Source organism: Elephantulus edwardii, unplaced genomic scaffold, assembly GCF_000299155.1.
Source record: "Elephantulus edwardii isolate Elephantulus edwardi_28Jun2011 unplaced genomic scaffold, EleEdw1.0 scaffold00025, whole genome shotgun sequence".
Classification (NCBI taxonomy): Eukaryota; Metazoa; Chordata; class Mammalia; order Macroscelidea; family Macroscelididae; genus Elephantulus; species Elephantulus edwardii.
Window position 1 is genome coordinate 9,162,496 of NW_006399775.1, and position 14,294 is coordinate 9,176,789.

At 37.1% G+C, this 14,294-nt stretch overlaps 1 protein-coding gene across 1 annotated transcript in view; it reads left to right on the forward strand.

Moving 5' to 3' along the window:
* Positions 1–14,294, forward strand: part of TPO (thyroid peroxidase) — a 202,578-nt gene that overhangs the window by 63,693 nt on the left and 124,591 nt on the right. Inside the window, exons 5-6 of the mRNA XM_006882918.1 lie at positions 9,256–9,385; positions 12,373–12,579. Of these exons, the coding sequence (XP_006882980.1) occupies positions 9,256–9,385; positions 12,373–12,579 (337 nt within the window). The remainder of the gene's footprint in view (positions 1–9,255; positions 9,386–12,372; positions 12,580–14,294) is intronic.

A 14,294-nucleotide genomic window follows, 5' to 3' on the forward strand; every position in this document is an offset into this window, starting at 1 on the left:
GCTAAAGTATGTTATATCAATAATGGTAATGAGAATTTAGTCTCCCAACAATTCAACTAATTTATAAATATGCGTGTATTTATGTTGTTGTTGTTGTTCTTATGTACTAGTGAGTCAGAATCAACTCATAGCTGACCCTCCAATAGGTTTTCAGAGGTTATAAAACACACACAGGAGGACATTACTCATCTTTCTCCCACAGAGCAGCTGGTGGATTCAAACCATGTACCTTTGCCTTGACATTACAACTCCTTGCTACTAAGCAGAGACTACCAGAAGAATGTCTACCTGTGTTTAATTGACTATGCAAAGATGTTTGACAGTGTAAATAATAATAAACTATGGCTGACATTGGAAGAATGGGAATCCCAGAGCACTTAATTGTGCTCATATTAAAACCTCTACCTAGACCAGGAAGCTGTTGTCCAAAGGCAACAAAAGAACACTGTATGTTTTGAAAATCAGTAACAGTGTTAATCGATAATGTACCCTTTTCCATATCTATTTATCCTGTATGTTGAGCAATAATTCATGAAATCAGACTCTATTAAGAAGAATATGGCATCAGAATCAGAGGAATATTCATCAACAGCCTGCGTTATGCAGATGACACAACTTTGCTTGCCAAAAGCAAAGAGGAACAGAAGCACTTGTTAGAGAAGATCAAAGATTACAGCCTTGAGTATGAACTGCATTACAACACAAAGAAAAACGAGTTACCTACCACTGGGCCAATGATCCCATCATGATGCATGAGGAAAAGATTGAAACTGTCGACCATTTCATCTTACTGGGATCTACAATCAACACCCTTGGTGTCACTAGTCAGGAGATAAGAAGACTACTGTTTTGGGCAAGTTCACTATCAGGGACTTCTTCAAAATACTAAAGAACAATGATGTAAGTTTGAAGATCAAGGTGTACCTGATTCAAGCCATGATCTTTTCCATTACTTGTTATGCACTGGAGAGGTAGACAATTAATCAGAATGACAAAAGAAGAATTTGATGCCTTTGAATTGTGGTGTTGGAGAAGTGTGCTGAATATCCCACGGACTATCAAAAGAAGGAAAATGTATGTCTTGGAAAGGGTGTAGGTGCTCCTTGAAGATATCTCTCATACTTTGGACCTGTTGCTGGGCGAGGCTTTTCTTCAGAAAAGAAAATCATGCTTGGAAGGGTATAGAGTGAGCGAGAGAGAAGAAAACCCCAAATGAGATGGAATGACACAATAACTAATACTCCAAAAGGTATTTTAAATGATTTAGTCTACTATGATTTTTCTTTATTTTGGAAAGAAATTATATTGGTTTGCTTGCAAAGTTTGTATAAACTGTGTTTCACACTATCCTTCATCCATTCATATTGTGTTCCATTCAATCGTTCCTAATATTGAATCCCCCCTACCCTCAAGGTCACATCCTATCTCACATATGTCTCCAGTTCCATCATGGCTGTTGCTGCTATCTCTAAGCATGTCTTGCATTTTTCTGCTTTTTATCACTGGCTTTGGGGAGGTCTCTTTCTTCTTCAGGTGGAGGAACATCCAATTTCTGCAGCTAAAACTGTTCACTTTATTGGCGAGACTAGCCAATCCTCTTGTAGATTGTTGAGATTGGCCAGTCCTTTTGTATAGTGAGAGCCGATCCATTTGCGATTAAGCCAACACACTACATTTAGATAGTTCGGCCATCCACATTCAAAGAATGCTAGCAAAGCCATATTAAAGACTAACTCTATGATTCCCATATGTTGCTGTTGTTGTTGTTATGTGCTGTCGAGTTGCCTGTGACTCATAGCGACCCCTATGTACAACAGCTCTATCCTGTGTAATCTGAGTGTGTCTCTGACACACCCATCCCGATTACCCCAGTCACTGAGTCAATCCACCTCATAGAGGGTCTTCCTCTCCTGAGCTGTCCCTCCACCCTCCCAAGCATAACATCCCTCTCCAAGGATTGGTCCCTCCTTGCAGTATGTCCAAAATATGTCAGACAAAGCTTCAGAATCTTTGTCTCCAAGAAGCGGTCTGGTTTAACCTTCTCCAGGATGAACCTGTCACATTTCCTTAGCAGTCCATGGTATATTCAATACTCTTCTCCAACACCATAGCTCAAAGGCATCAATTCTCCTTCTCTCCTCCCTAGTCATTGTCCAGCTCTCTGATACATAGCAGGTGATTGCAAAGACCATGGCCTATATAAGGCACACCTGAGTCTTCAGAGTAACACCATGCTCTTCAGTACTTTGGAGAGGTCCGTAACAGCTGACTTTTCCATCGCAATATGTTTTTTAATTTCCCGGCTGCTGATGTCAAGAGTGTTTACTGCAGAGCCAAGCAAACTAAAAGCTGTTAACAATCTTAATTTTTTTACCATCCATCCTGATGCAGCCAATTGGCCCAGTGGTGAGAATCTTTGTCTTCTTGACATTGAGCCTCAATCCATATTGAAGCCTGCAGTCTTTGACCTTCTGTAGCAAGTGATTTAGGTCCGCCTCAGTTACAGCTAGTAGAGTTGTATCATCTGTGTAACACAGATTGTTGATGAATTTTCTACCAATCCTAATGCCACATTTTTTTTCTCATAGAGCCCAGCTTCCCAGATAATCTGTTCTGCATACAGGTTGAAAAGGTATGGAGACAGGACATATCCCTGGCATATGCCCTTCCCAGTTTTGAACCATGCAATGTTTCCTTGCTCTGCTCTAACGACTGCCTCTTCGTCCAAGTATAGGTTTCTCAAACACAATCAAGTGTTCTAGGATTCCCATTCTTCTCAGGGTCAGCCACAGTTTTTTATGATCCACAAAGTCAAATGCCTTTGCATAGTCAATGTAACACAGATAGACATTCCTCTGGTATTCCCTGCTTTCAGCCAAGATCCATCTAACATTAGCTACAATATCTGTAGTACAACGACCCCTTCTAAACCCAGCATGCACTTCTGGCAGTTCTCTGTTGATGTGCTGTTCCAGTTGTGTTTGGATAATCTTCAGCAGAATCTTACTTGAATGTGATATTAATGATATTGTTCGATAATTCCCACACTTTGTGGGATCACCTTTCTTTGGAATTGGAACAAATATAGATCTCTTCCAGTCAGTTGGCCAAGTGGTTATCCTCTAGATTTCTTGATGCAACTTGGTAAGCACATCTAGAGCAACATCTGTTAGTTTAAATGCGTCAATTGGTATACCATCAGTCAAAAGTATTGATACCTTAGTATTAAATTCTACTAAGAATTTATAAATGAAGAGAATGTATTTATTGTAACTAAGAATGAATGAGATAATTCTGTCTTATAGGCTAAGTAAACAGATTGTCTGAAACTGTCCTTATTTCAGCTCATTATCCCAGTGTAATTATTAGCCTATTTTTGCCCCCAAAACATTTCCATTTGGATTAGAAAATATATACTTTAGGAAACTCTGGATCTGCTCATAGTATACCAAGACATTTGGAAAACAGCTAGCTACAAAACTGACTGCAAGAGGTCCACATTTTTTTCTGTTCCAAAAAGTTGGTTCAATAGAATGTGAAAATTATCAAGTAATGTCATAAACATGAAATGCAAGTAAAATCTTGCTGGAAATTATTGAAAATCAGCTGAAACTCTACATTGACAGAAAACCGACAGAAAATCAAGCTTAATACAAAAGATACCACAGCAACACCAATATCTTTGCTGATGCCAGGTGAACTTTGACTGAAAGCAGCAAATACCAGAAAGAGCTATTCCTTGGAGGTCAGAATTTTGGACTCCATCTCATATATTTTGGGAATGTAGCAAGGAAAAATACAGGAAAAGACCCATAATGAGATAAATTGGTAATAATTGGGGTAATAAAGGTAGATGGGATAGGGACAGTGAGATTGTCTCAGGATAGAGCAGAGTTCAGAGCTAATGTGCTATGAGACATAGTTGACTGGATGGCACACAACTATATCTTTCTATCTCTCTATATCATCTCTATCTCTATCTATTCTTTCTATCATCTATCTATCTATCTATCAATCATCTACCATCTATCTAAACTAAGAAAGAGACATTCAACTGTTAAGATCATAGCAAATTTGGCTAATATTGAAAAGAATAGGAATCCCAAAACAATTAATTATTTTAAGGAAACCTATACCAGGAAGCTTTTTTCTTAACATAACAAGTTTAACACAGCAGGTTTTAAAAATTAGGAAAGGTGTGCAGCAGAGTTTTATCCTTTATCCATAACAATTGCATCTATAGACGGAGCAAATAGTTAAAGAACTGGACGATATGAAGAAGTATTTAGCTTCAGGATTGGAACTGGACAATATGAAGAAGTATTTAGCTTCAGGATTGGAAGAAGACTCATAAACAACCTGAATTATGCAAATGGCACAATCTTGCTCACAGGAAATGAAGCACTTGCTGTAGAAAATCAAAGACTACAATTATTCTATGGATGGCATCATAACATCATGGGTGAAAAATTCTTACCACTAGACCAATATACAATATAATGATACATGGAGAAAAAGATTGAAATTATAAACTGGTTCATTTTATAAGTATCTACAATCACCATCTATGATAACAGCTGGCAAAAAACCAAAAGGTATGTTGTACTGGGAAAATCTAGTGTCAAGGACCTCTCCAAAGTTCTAACGAACAAGCATGCTGGATGTTAGTGTCAAGATTAAGGTGCACCTGGTACAAGCCATGGTATTTTAAATTCTTTCTTCTGCATCTGAAAGTTGGATAATGACTAAAGATGACAGAATCAATGCCTTGAATATTCCAGGTATTGCAAAAAGAATAAACAAATCTGTCTTAGAAGAAGTGCAACCAGGGTGATCCTTAAAAGTAAAGATGGTGAAATTTCATCTCACATATTTTTGCCGTGTTGTCAGAAGAGACCAGGCATTGGAGTGATAGAACATCATGCTGGAAAACTGTAAGACCGGAGAAAATAAGGGAGATCCTTAGCAAGATGGATTGACATAATGAATTTAACAAAACGAACTCGAGCATATCAGAGATCATGAGAATAGCTGAGAATACAACAAGGTTCAGATCTGTTGTTCAGAGGATTGCCATAAGTCATGACAACAATAATTTTAAAATGCTACTGAGTATACCATCATCTCTTGCCTATTTTTACAATTGAATTCTGTTTTGTTTTGGTTTTAATTTTTTAAAATTTTTATTCTTTTTTGTGTATGTACTGTCAAATGAGATCTGACTGGTATAGGAAGAGAGTGTCCCTCCATCTCTAGCAGAGCATCTGGTGGATTCGAACTGCTCACCTCTGGGATCGCAGTGCAGCTTCCTGCCACTAGGCCACCAGAGCTCACCAAGAAGTCTGTTTTTAAAAGTGTTTCACATAAATACATAGTGGGGAAGGGTAGAAGTTTTATTCTAATAAAACTTAGTCCTCAAAATTTCTTTAGTGACATCCTAGAAAATTATAATCTCATGAGTTATTATTACAATTCTTTGTATTGGCCTAACTGATATAACTCAATTTTTCTTTCGTAATTTTAAACAAATAGTAAAATTCACCTGATTTGTGAAAAGATTCACTATGATTAGTCTTTCAATTACTCATTTTCTTCAGATAATCCCCAAAAGTTCAATCAAGATTTATCAGATGACTATCAAATATACCTGCCTTTTTTACTTAAAAATACTTTAACACAATATGAATATAAGCAATTGGTAAAATAAAAATATTACTAAACACATCTTTGCCATACAATACACTTTAAATATATTCTTGTCTGATACATTCGACAATTAAAATGAAATTGAAAATTGCTCTATTTATAGAAAATATTACCATTTAAGCTAATTGGAACTGTCCATCATCTTGTCAAATCAATCAAACAAATAGGACGTACTTTTGGAAAAAATCTTTCGTTTTAAGTCCAAATAAATGTGTTAATAAATGTTCCCTTGACAACCATCTCACTTCTGAATTTAGAATATTCTAGCAAGCTCCCAAGCACCCAGTTTCTAATGGATACTTCAGCCTTAACTAAAATATATGTGACAGGAAAAGACAGGAAGCCCTAAGGTGAATTCATGGTGACTTGATTAAAAGATGATCAGATAAAACTATATTTCATATGATCTCTTTGTTTGGAGTCCCAGAAAGTTTCTATCCTTCAGGGCAGTGCACAACTGTACATTGTATTAGAGTGAGAGATATACTTTTCAAAAAAAGAGTTATAATGGAAAAATGGCTATTGGAAAAGGAAAGGGATAAAGGAGAATTCAACTGGCAGGTTACAAAAAAAACCAGGTGCATTGTTAAGTTGAGGAAAGTTATTGTTGTTGTTGTTATGTGCCATTGAGTCAAGCACAACTCATAATGACCCTATGCAGAATAGCTCTGAACCCTGCTCTATCTTGAGCCAATTTCACTATCTCTAACACACCTACCTACCCTCGTTACCCCAGTTACTATGTCAATTCACCTCATTTGGAATCTTCCTCTCCTGTGCTTTCCCAACACCCTTCCAGGCATGTCCTTCTTCAAGGACTGGTTCCTCATGGCAATATGCCCAAAGTATGTGAGACAGCTTTAAAATCCTTGCCTCCAAGGAGCAGTTTGGCTTTACCCTCTCCAGAACAGACATATTAGCTCTCTTGTCATTCCATAGCATGTTCAATACCATTCTCCAGTACCACAGCTCAAAGACATCAATTCTTCTGTCATCTTTGGTTATTGTCCAGCTCTCTGATGAGTGGCAAGGAATTGTGAAGACCATGACCTGGATCAGGCATACCTTGGTCTCTAGACTGACATCGTTGCTTTTTAGCTCTCTGGAGAGGTCCCTGACAATAGATTTTCCTAATGCAATTAATCTTTTGATTTCCTGACTGCTATGCCAAAGAGTGTTGATTGTGAAACCAAGCAAGCTCAAATTGTTAACAATCTCAATCTATTCTCTATCTATCATAGTGCTGCCAATTGGCTCAGTGGTGAGAATCTTCATTTCTTGATATTGATCTTCAATCCATATTGCAGACTACAGTCCTTGACTCTCTGCAGCAAAAGCTTCAGGCTCTCCTCAGCAAGCAAGGTTGTATCATGAGCGTAATGCAAGTTGTTGATAGTCTCTCTCCAATCCTTATGCAGCACTCCTTCTCATAAAGTCCAGCTTTATGAATGCTCTTCTACGTGTATAGCTTGAAAAGATATGTAGCCAGGACACATCACATGTACTCTTTTCCTGGTTTTGATCATGCAGTGTTTCCTTGCTCTGTTCTGCTGACTGCTTCCTGGTCCAAGTATAGCTTTTGCATGAGTACAATCAAGTGTTCTGGGCTTCCCTTTTTTCTTTTTTTTTCAAGATTAGCCACAATTTGTTGTGCTCCATACTGTCAAATGTCTTTGAGTAGTCAATGAAACACAGGAAGACATTCCTTTGGTAATCTTTGCCTTCAGTCAAGATCCATCTGACATTTGTGATGATATCTCTAGTACCACAACCTCTTCTAAAGCCAGCTTGCGTTTCTGGTAGTTCTCTGTCAATGTTCCAGTTGTTTTTTAACGATCTTCAGCGGGAGTTTGCTTATGTGTAGTATTGTGACACATTCAATAATTTCCAACCTCTGTCAGATCACCATAAAAAAAAAGGGAGGGGGGAATAAATACGGATCTCTGCCAGTCAGTTGGCCAGCTGATTGTCCTCTAGATTTCTTGGCACAGCTGGTGAGCACATCCACGGCTGCATCTGTTTATTGAAATATGTCAATTGGTATTCTATTAATTCTTGGGCGTGTTTCCTGCTAGTTCCTTCAGAGCAACTTTAACTTCCTTCTTCCTCATCATTACCTCTTGGTCATGTTTTTTCATGAATTTATTCTGTTTCAGCCAATTCTTTCCTCCTCTCCCCCTCTTTTTTTAAATATTTTATACTTGTTAACATACAAAGTTCACATGCATTGCTTTTCATGCCAGAACTTTGCCCATCCATATCCTTTTGATGCTTTCTGAGTCATTTAATATTCTGCCTGTACCATCCTTAAGTATTGCAAACTCAAAGCTTGTGTTTGATCTTCAGTTTTTTTCACTTTAAGAAATGTCAAGAATGAGCGTATGTGAAATTTGAGGCATTATGAATTACCTTCCTTGTAATTATCCGTATCAGTAAAATCAGGAAAGTGTACCCCAGTTCACAATTATTTCTTTAAAGCAAATTCATCAGAGAAGCCATTCCCATTTGTTTTTCTTGAGAATTATATGTAATCCAGTAATGTATTTGAAATTTGCTGATTCTTTCCCTACTCTTTCCATCTCAAACTTTTTAAATTTTTTTTTATTTTAATAAAAGTGTAAAGAGACTTTGGATTTCCATTCATTCATTGTTGCACACTTTCCTCTTTGCCCACCTCTCCTGCCCCCAGTCGGCTTTTCTCTTTGAAAAATAAAAAAAAATATTTCATTGTTATACAATCCCCCTCCCCAGTCTAATCCACTATGCAGCTTTCATTCTGGACTCTTGTGATGACAATAATACCTAATCATATATTCCTCCTAAAGAGTTCTCTCCCTTATCTGTTTCAATGCAGTCTATATTATTTATCCTCTTTTAGTTTTCCCCCAACCCCAATGTCAGTCCTGTTTTACAACAGTGGCAGTATGCAGTATTTGTCCTTTTGTGCCTGAGATATTTCACTCAGCATAATGTCCTCCAGGATCACCCATTTTGTATAATATTTCTTGAGTTCCTGGTTTTTCAATGCTGCTAGTATTCCATTGCATGAATATTCCAAAGCTTCTCTATCCATTTGTTTATTGATGGGCACTTGTGTTGTTTCCAGCTCTTTGCTATTGTGAACAAAGCTGCAATAAACATGGGTGTGCATATATCTGCTTGGATGGCAGTTATGATTTCTTTAGGGTGTATTCCCAGTTGTAGAATTGCTGAGTCAAATGGTATTTCTATTCCTAGCTTTTTGAGAAAGCACCATACTGCCTTCCACAGTGGTTGCACCATTTTATACTCCCACCAACAGTGAATAAGGGTTCTAGTTTCTTCACAACCTTGCCAGCATTTTTTGTTTGCTGTTCTGTTAAATTTTGCGAGTCTTACTGAAGAGAGATGATATCTCATAGTTGTTTTGATTTGCATCTCCCTTAGAACTAGGAATTTTGAACATTTTCTTCATGTGTGTGTTTGCCATCTGAATGTCTTCTTTGGTAAGGTGTCTATTCATATCTTGTGCCCACTTTCAACTATGTTGTTTCCCTTTGTTTTTCACAGAGATCATCCTAGATGGGGAGCTGCCAACACAGCCCTGGCAAGATGGCTTCCTCCAGTTTATGAAGATGGAATAAGTCAGCCCAAAGGGTGGAACCACAATTTCTTGTATAATGGATTCCCACTGCCCCTGGTTTGTGCACTAGATGCTACTTAAATTGCATTGAAATTAGTTTTCTATAATGTTAACAAACCTCCTGATTTTTTTTTTTTAGGAAACTAACTTTTTACTGAGACCTTGCTCAATATGTCAGACACTATGCCAGATGCTTGATATAATTTCCTTTGATCTTCACAACACTCTTATGATATAGCTAATTACAATTTAGCATCCTAGGTACCTGAAAATTGAAGTTAATCAACTAGTTAAGGAAAAATGCAAGTTTAAATTAAGATTCTTCTAACTCTGGCATCTTTACGCTTTACAATTGCTTCAGTATTTTCAAAAGGATTATTTATTCATTAGGTAGAACACTAAGTACATTCAGAGATATGTATCAATTAATTAATTCACTCATTTATGTAAAGATGATAATTGTGGCTTTATTTGCCCCAGAGAAGAATTTATTTGCTTAAATAGATTTATACCCAATCAGGTCAATTTGGTTAAACAATAGATTATTTGTCCTCAGATTGATCACTCATTTCCATGAATAAATTAATTGTATGTGTGTTAGGCAGATCTATGTTTTTCCTGTATTGTTTTCAATAATATATATAATTATACATATTTAATATATGTTACATATATTTCAGTTCAAAGTATATACAGAATCTGGTTTAGAATGGCTGTAAATTGGTACACCATCACAAGGTGTCAGACTTTACTAAGGCCATTTACTTGGGAAATTTTTCTAGATGGCTATTTAATAAGGCATAGTAACAATCATGAATATGACAATCAAATAATATCTTGTTCTGTTAGTAACTACCCTTTTAATAAAAATTAGACTCAAAATTAACTAAACCACATTGAGTGAGAGGAAAAGTATATTCTAAGAAGATAGAAAGAACTAGTGAGGAAATGTAAAATCTCTGAGACACTGAAATAATCTCGATTCTTCTCAGAAGTAAAAGACCAAATAGACCCGGTTCATTGTTCATCCTTAACTTCCTGCAAATTACTTAACCATTCTTAACTCCTATTGGATTACGTACAGAATGGGGCACTAATACCTTAGTGTTTGTGCTGCACTCTGGACTACTTGAACTCGTCACATGTCTTTAAGTGTTCTGGGACTACAAGTCTATGAACCCATATTAGTTAATTTGTGATTATTTATAACAGCCAGAATCAAAGATTTTAAATAGGGAAGGCATTAAGTTCCCATTGCTACTCTAACACATTTTCAGAACCTTAGTGGCATAAAAAGGAAGGCAGGTTGACTTAATAATAAGGAGTTGTGCTGCCATCCCAAAGGCAGGCAGTTCAATTCACCAGCTGCTCCAGGGATAAAAGATAGGCAATCTCTTCCTGTGTAATTTAAAGCCTCTGAAAATCTGCTGGAGGGTCAGCTTGTTATGTATCACTGAGATTGAATCGATTCATAGCTGATCCTCCAGTGGGTTTTTAGAAGCAGTAAATCTCACAGGAGGAGATTGTCCATCTTTCTTCTGTGGACCTGTTGTTATGTTTGAATCATGTGCCTTGGGGTTGACAATGCAGCTCCTAAGCACCAAAGCTTCTTTTCATGCCATTCAGATTCTGATAATGTGTTACAGCAGCAATGGCAACTTAATGTATCCACATTTAAGATCTTTAATTCTGGCTTCTCTAAGTAATTACATAATCCTTAACAAACGTGGATTCATAGAGTTATAGTCCCATAACATTTAGATGAATCAATTCCAACACTTTGGCACAAAGCAACAACAGTGGCTAAGCAATACGGACTTATTATGTCACAGTTCTATAGTTGGAAGGCTGACATGAATCTCACTGGGCTAAAATTAAAGGAGTCAGCAAACCATATTCCTTTCTGAGAACTCTAGGGGAGAATCTGTTTCCTTTTCTTTTCCATCTTCCTCATTTCTTGGCTGGCCTCTGCCTTCTTCAAAGCCAGTAACATTGCAGTTCTCTGTGCCTTTATTCTAAAGTTACATTTCATTTCAACCACAGCCAGGAAAAGTTTTCAGATGTTAAGCACCCCATTGGCTATGGACCCACATGGATGGTCCAAGATGATTTCTCCATCTCAGGGTCTTTAATTTAAATTATATATATAATCCTTTTTTACCATTTGGATAATACATTCATTCACAGGTTCTAAGGATTCAGGGTGGACCTATTTAAGGAGGTATTATTCTGTCTACTACAATATACACTTTAGTTCCAAAAAATTCATACCTATTTCATAGGTGAAATGCATTATTAAACCAAAGTATCCAACAAGTTCCATCATCAATCCTACATCCAAAATTTTATGCAAAATACCATCAACTGAAAATCCCCAAATCTCATTAAATTTCTTTAAATACATGTGTACTGTGAATTAATCCATCCTAGGGCAAAATTCTTCCTTTTGGGGCATGATAACTAGAAGCAAACTATCTGCCCCCAGAAAACAATAGCTGGATAGGCACAGCATAATGGTTTAAAACTATAGATATTCTTGAAAACAAAAAATGAAAAGATAAAGATATGACTGTTTTCAACCAATTTAAAAACCCATCTGAGTAAATGCCTCTGTGTTCCTAAACCTAAAGATTAGTCTCTGTAGCAAAAGGTTCTCACTTCCGGGACTGTGGCTCCATCCTCTGTGTCACATACCTCATCATAATGGTCACATGCTTTATCAGTGACTGTGTTTAGTCCTCTTAGCAATCTTGGAAAATTGATCTCTTTATATCCATTTGCAGACAAAGAAATTAAGACTTAACAGAAGTCAAATGAGGAACAATGTAATACGTAAATAGCACAGTAGTGATCCAAACCTAGTTGTGTCTATCTTCAGAGCCCACTCTCTTCCCACTATAATTACAAGGGTTAGATCTTCTACGAGTTTACCAAGAGTCCTATGAGCAAGCAGCACACCATGAAATTTATTATCCCACACTGTAATTTTTCTGTCTACAATATGACTTTCCTATATCATGAAAAACTTGTTTTCTCTTTCCTAGGTTCGGGAAGTGACAAGACAAGTTATTCAAGTTTCAAACGAGGCTGTTACGGAAGATGACCAATATTCTGATCTCCTTATGGTGTGGGGACAATATATTGATCATGATATTGCATTCACACCTCAGAGCACAAGTAAAGCTGGGTTTTGGGGAGGAATTGATTGCCAGATGACATGTGAGAACCAAAACCCATGTTTTCCTATACAGGTAGAACTCTTTTTCTTTTTAAACTCTTTCTTTATTATGAAGCTATTAAATATAATTTTAAGAAAACAAAGCAAAAAGAAAATGAAAAAAATCAAAGTCTCTTTTTCTGTTCCAATTCTAGGGCATCTCACAAGAAGTTATCTATCCATATAGGTTGATTCACTGTTTACCCAAAGGCAGCCCCTTTTAGGAAGTTCAAATCCACTAGCTGCTTCATGAGATAAAGATAGGCAATCTCCTCCCATGTGATTTATAGCGTCTAGTTACCCAGTGCAAGGTCAGCTATGTGTCAGTGCTAACTCAATAGCAATGATGCTTTTTAGTTGAATACACATGTGTGTATGCATATGCTCTTTTAAAAAGAAACATACATAATGTCATATTATATGAATTTTCATGTGCTTGAAAAGGGTTACTTGGCAGTAATTCTTTCTGTCCAATCAAATGGACAAGAAATGTGATTGATTTGACTCTATAGCACATAATAGCAGCATAACTTATTCATCCATATCTTTATTATAAACATTTAGATGCTTTCAGCTTTGTTATGTTGTATATAGCCACAAAAATGCAGCAAATGACATACTTAGATATAAATCTCTGTGCATATGGACATACTTAAAAGGATAAATAATTAGGAATAAAAGTTTCAAATCTGCATGTGGGGTGTTCCAGCTCCTCCCTCCTGCCAATCAGAAACTAAGTGCATTTAATTTTGTAAAATTTCAAACGCACTGTCATTGACTCTTTTCCAACTTAGGACCCCCGTAGGAGAGAACAGAACTCTCCTTCACAGGGTTTTTAGGATTATTAATCTTTGCAGAAGTACATGGTACTGCAGGGGCTGGTGGACTCAAATTACTGACCTTCTGGGTGTCTTCTAATAAATACACTGCACTATACTTTATACAAAGCTCTCTATTAAATACAACTCACATATGACTTTTATCAGCAGGAAGTGAAGTAGTTGTTGTTATTAGGCCCTGTTAAGTGAGCCCCAACTCATAGCAACCCTATGTACAACAGAATGGACCACAGTTGGGTCCTGGGCCATCCTCATAATTCTTGCTGGGCCTGCACCCATTGTTTTGTGATCACTAGGTCTCTTTTTTTCTCTACTCCTTCACTCTTCCAAGTGTGAAGTCTTTCTTCAAAGACTGGCCCCTTCTGATAACATGGTCAAAGTATGTGAAATGAAGTCTCACTACCCTGACATCACAGGAGATTCTCCAGGACAGATTTGCTGGTTCTTTTGGCGGCCGTGGTATACTCTGTTTTCTCCTTCAACACCACAATTCAGAGATATCTGTTCTTTTTCTCTTCCTTGATGCATATGACGCTTTGGTATTGCATCCTGTAGCCCCAGAAGGTCCTTGGGAAAAGATGGACTGTCTTCTCCATTTAAGATTTGCAGCCTTGGGAGCCCCATGGGTGGAGTTATGAGTTGGAATCTACTTGATGGCAATGTATTGAGTTTTTTGATGAGGCAATTAAAAATACAATAACATGAGTCAGGGGAACCTTAGTCCTCAAAGTAACATCCTTGCCCTTTAGCACTTTACTACTGTAGGTAGAGGTGATAGTCCCAGTAGCAGCCTTGCTCAGTGCACTACATTTTGAATTCTTGACTGCTGCTTCTATGAGCACTGCTTATGTATCCAAGTAAAATTATATCCATGACAACAGACCACCAATTACTCATATGCAAGTTCAAG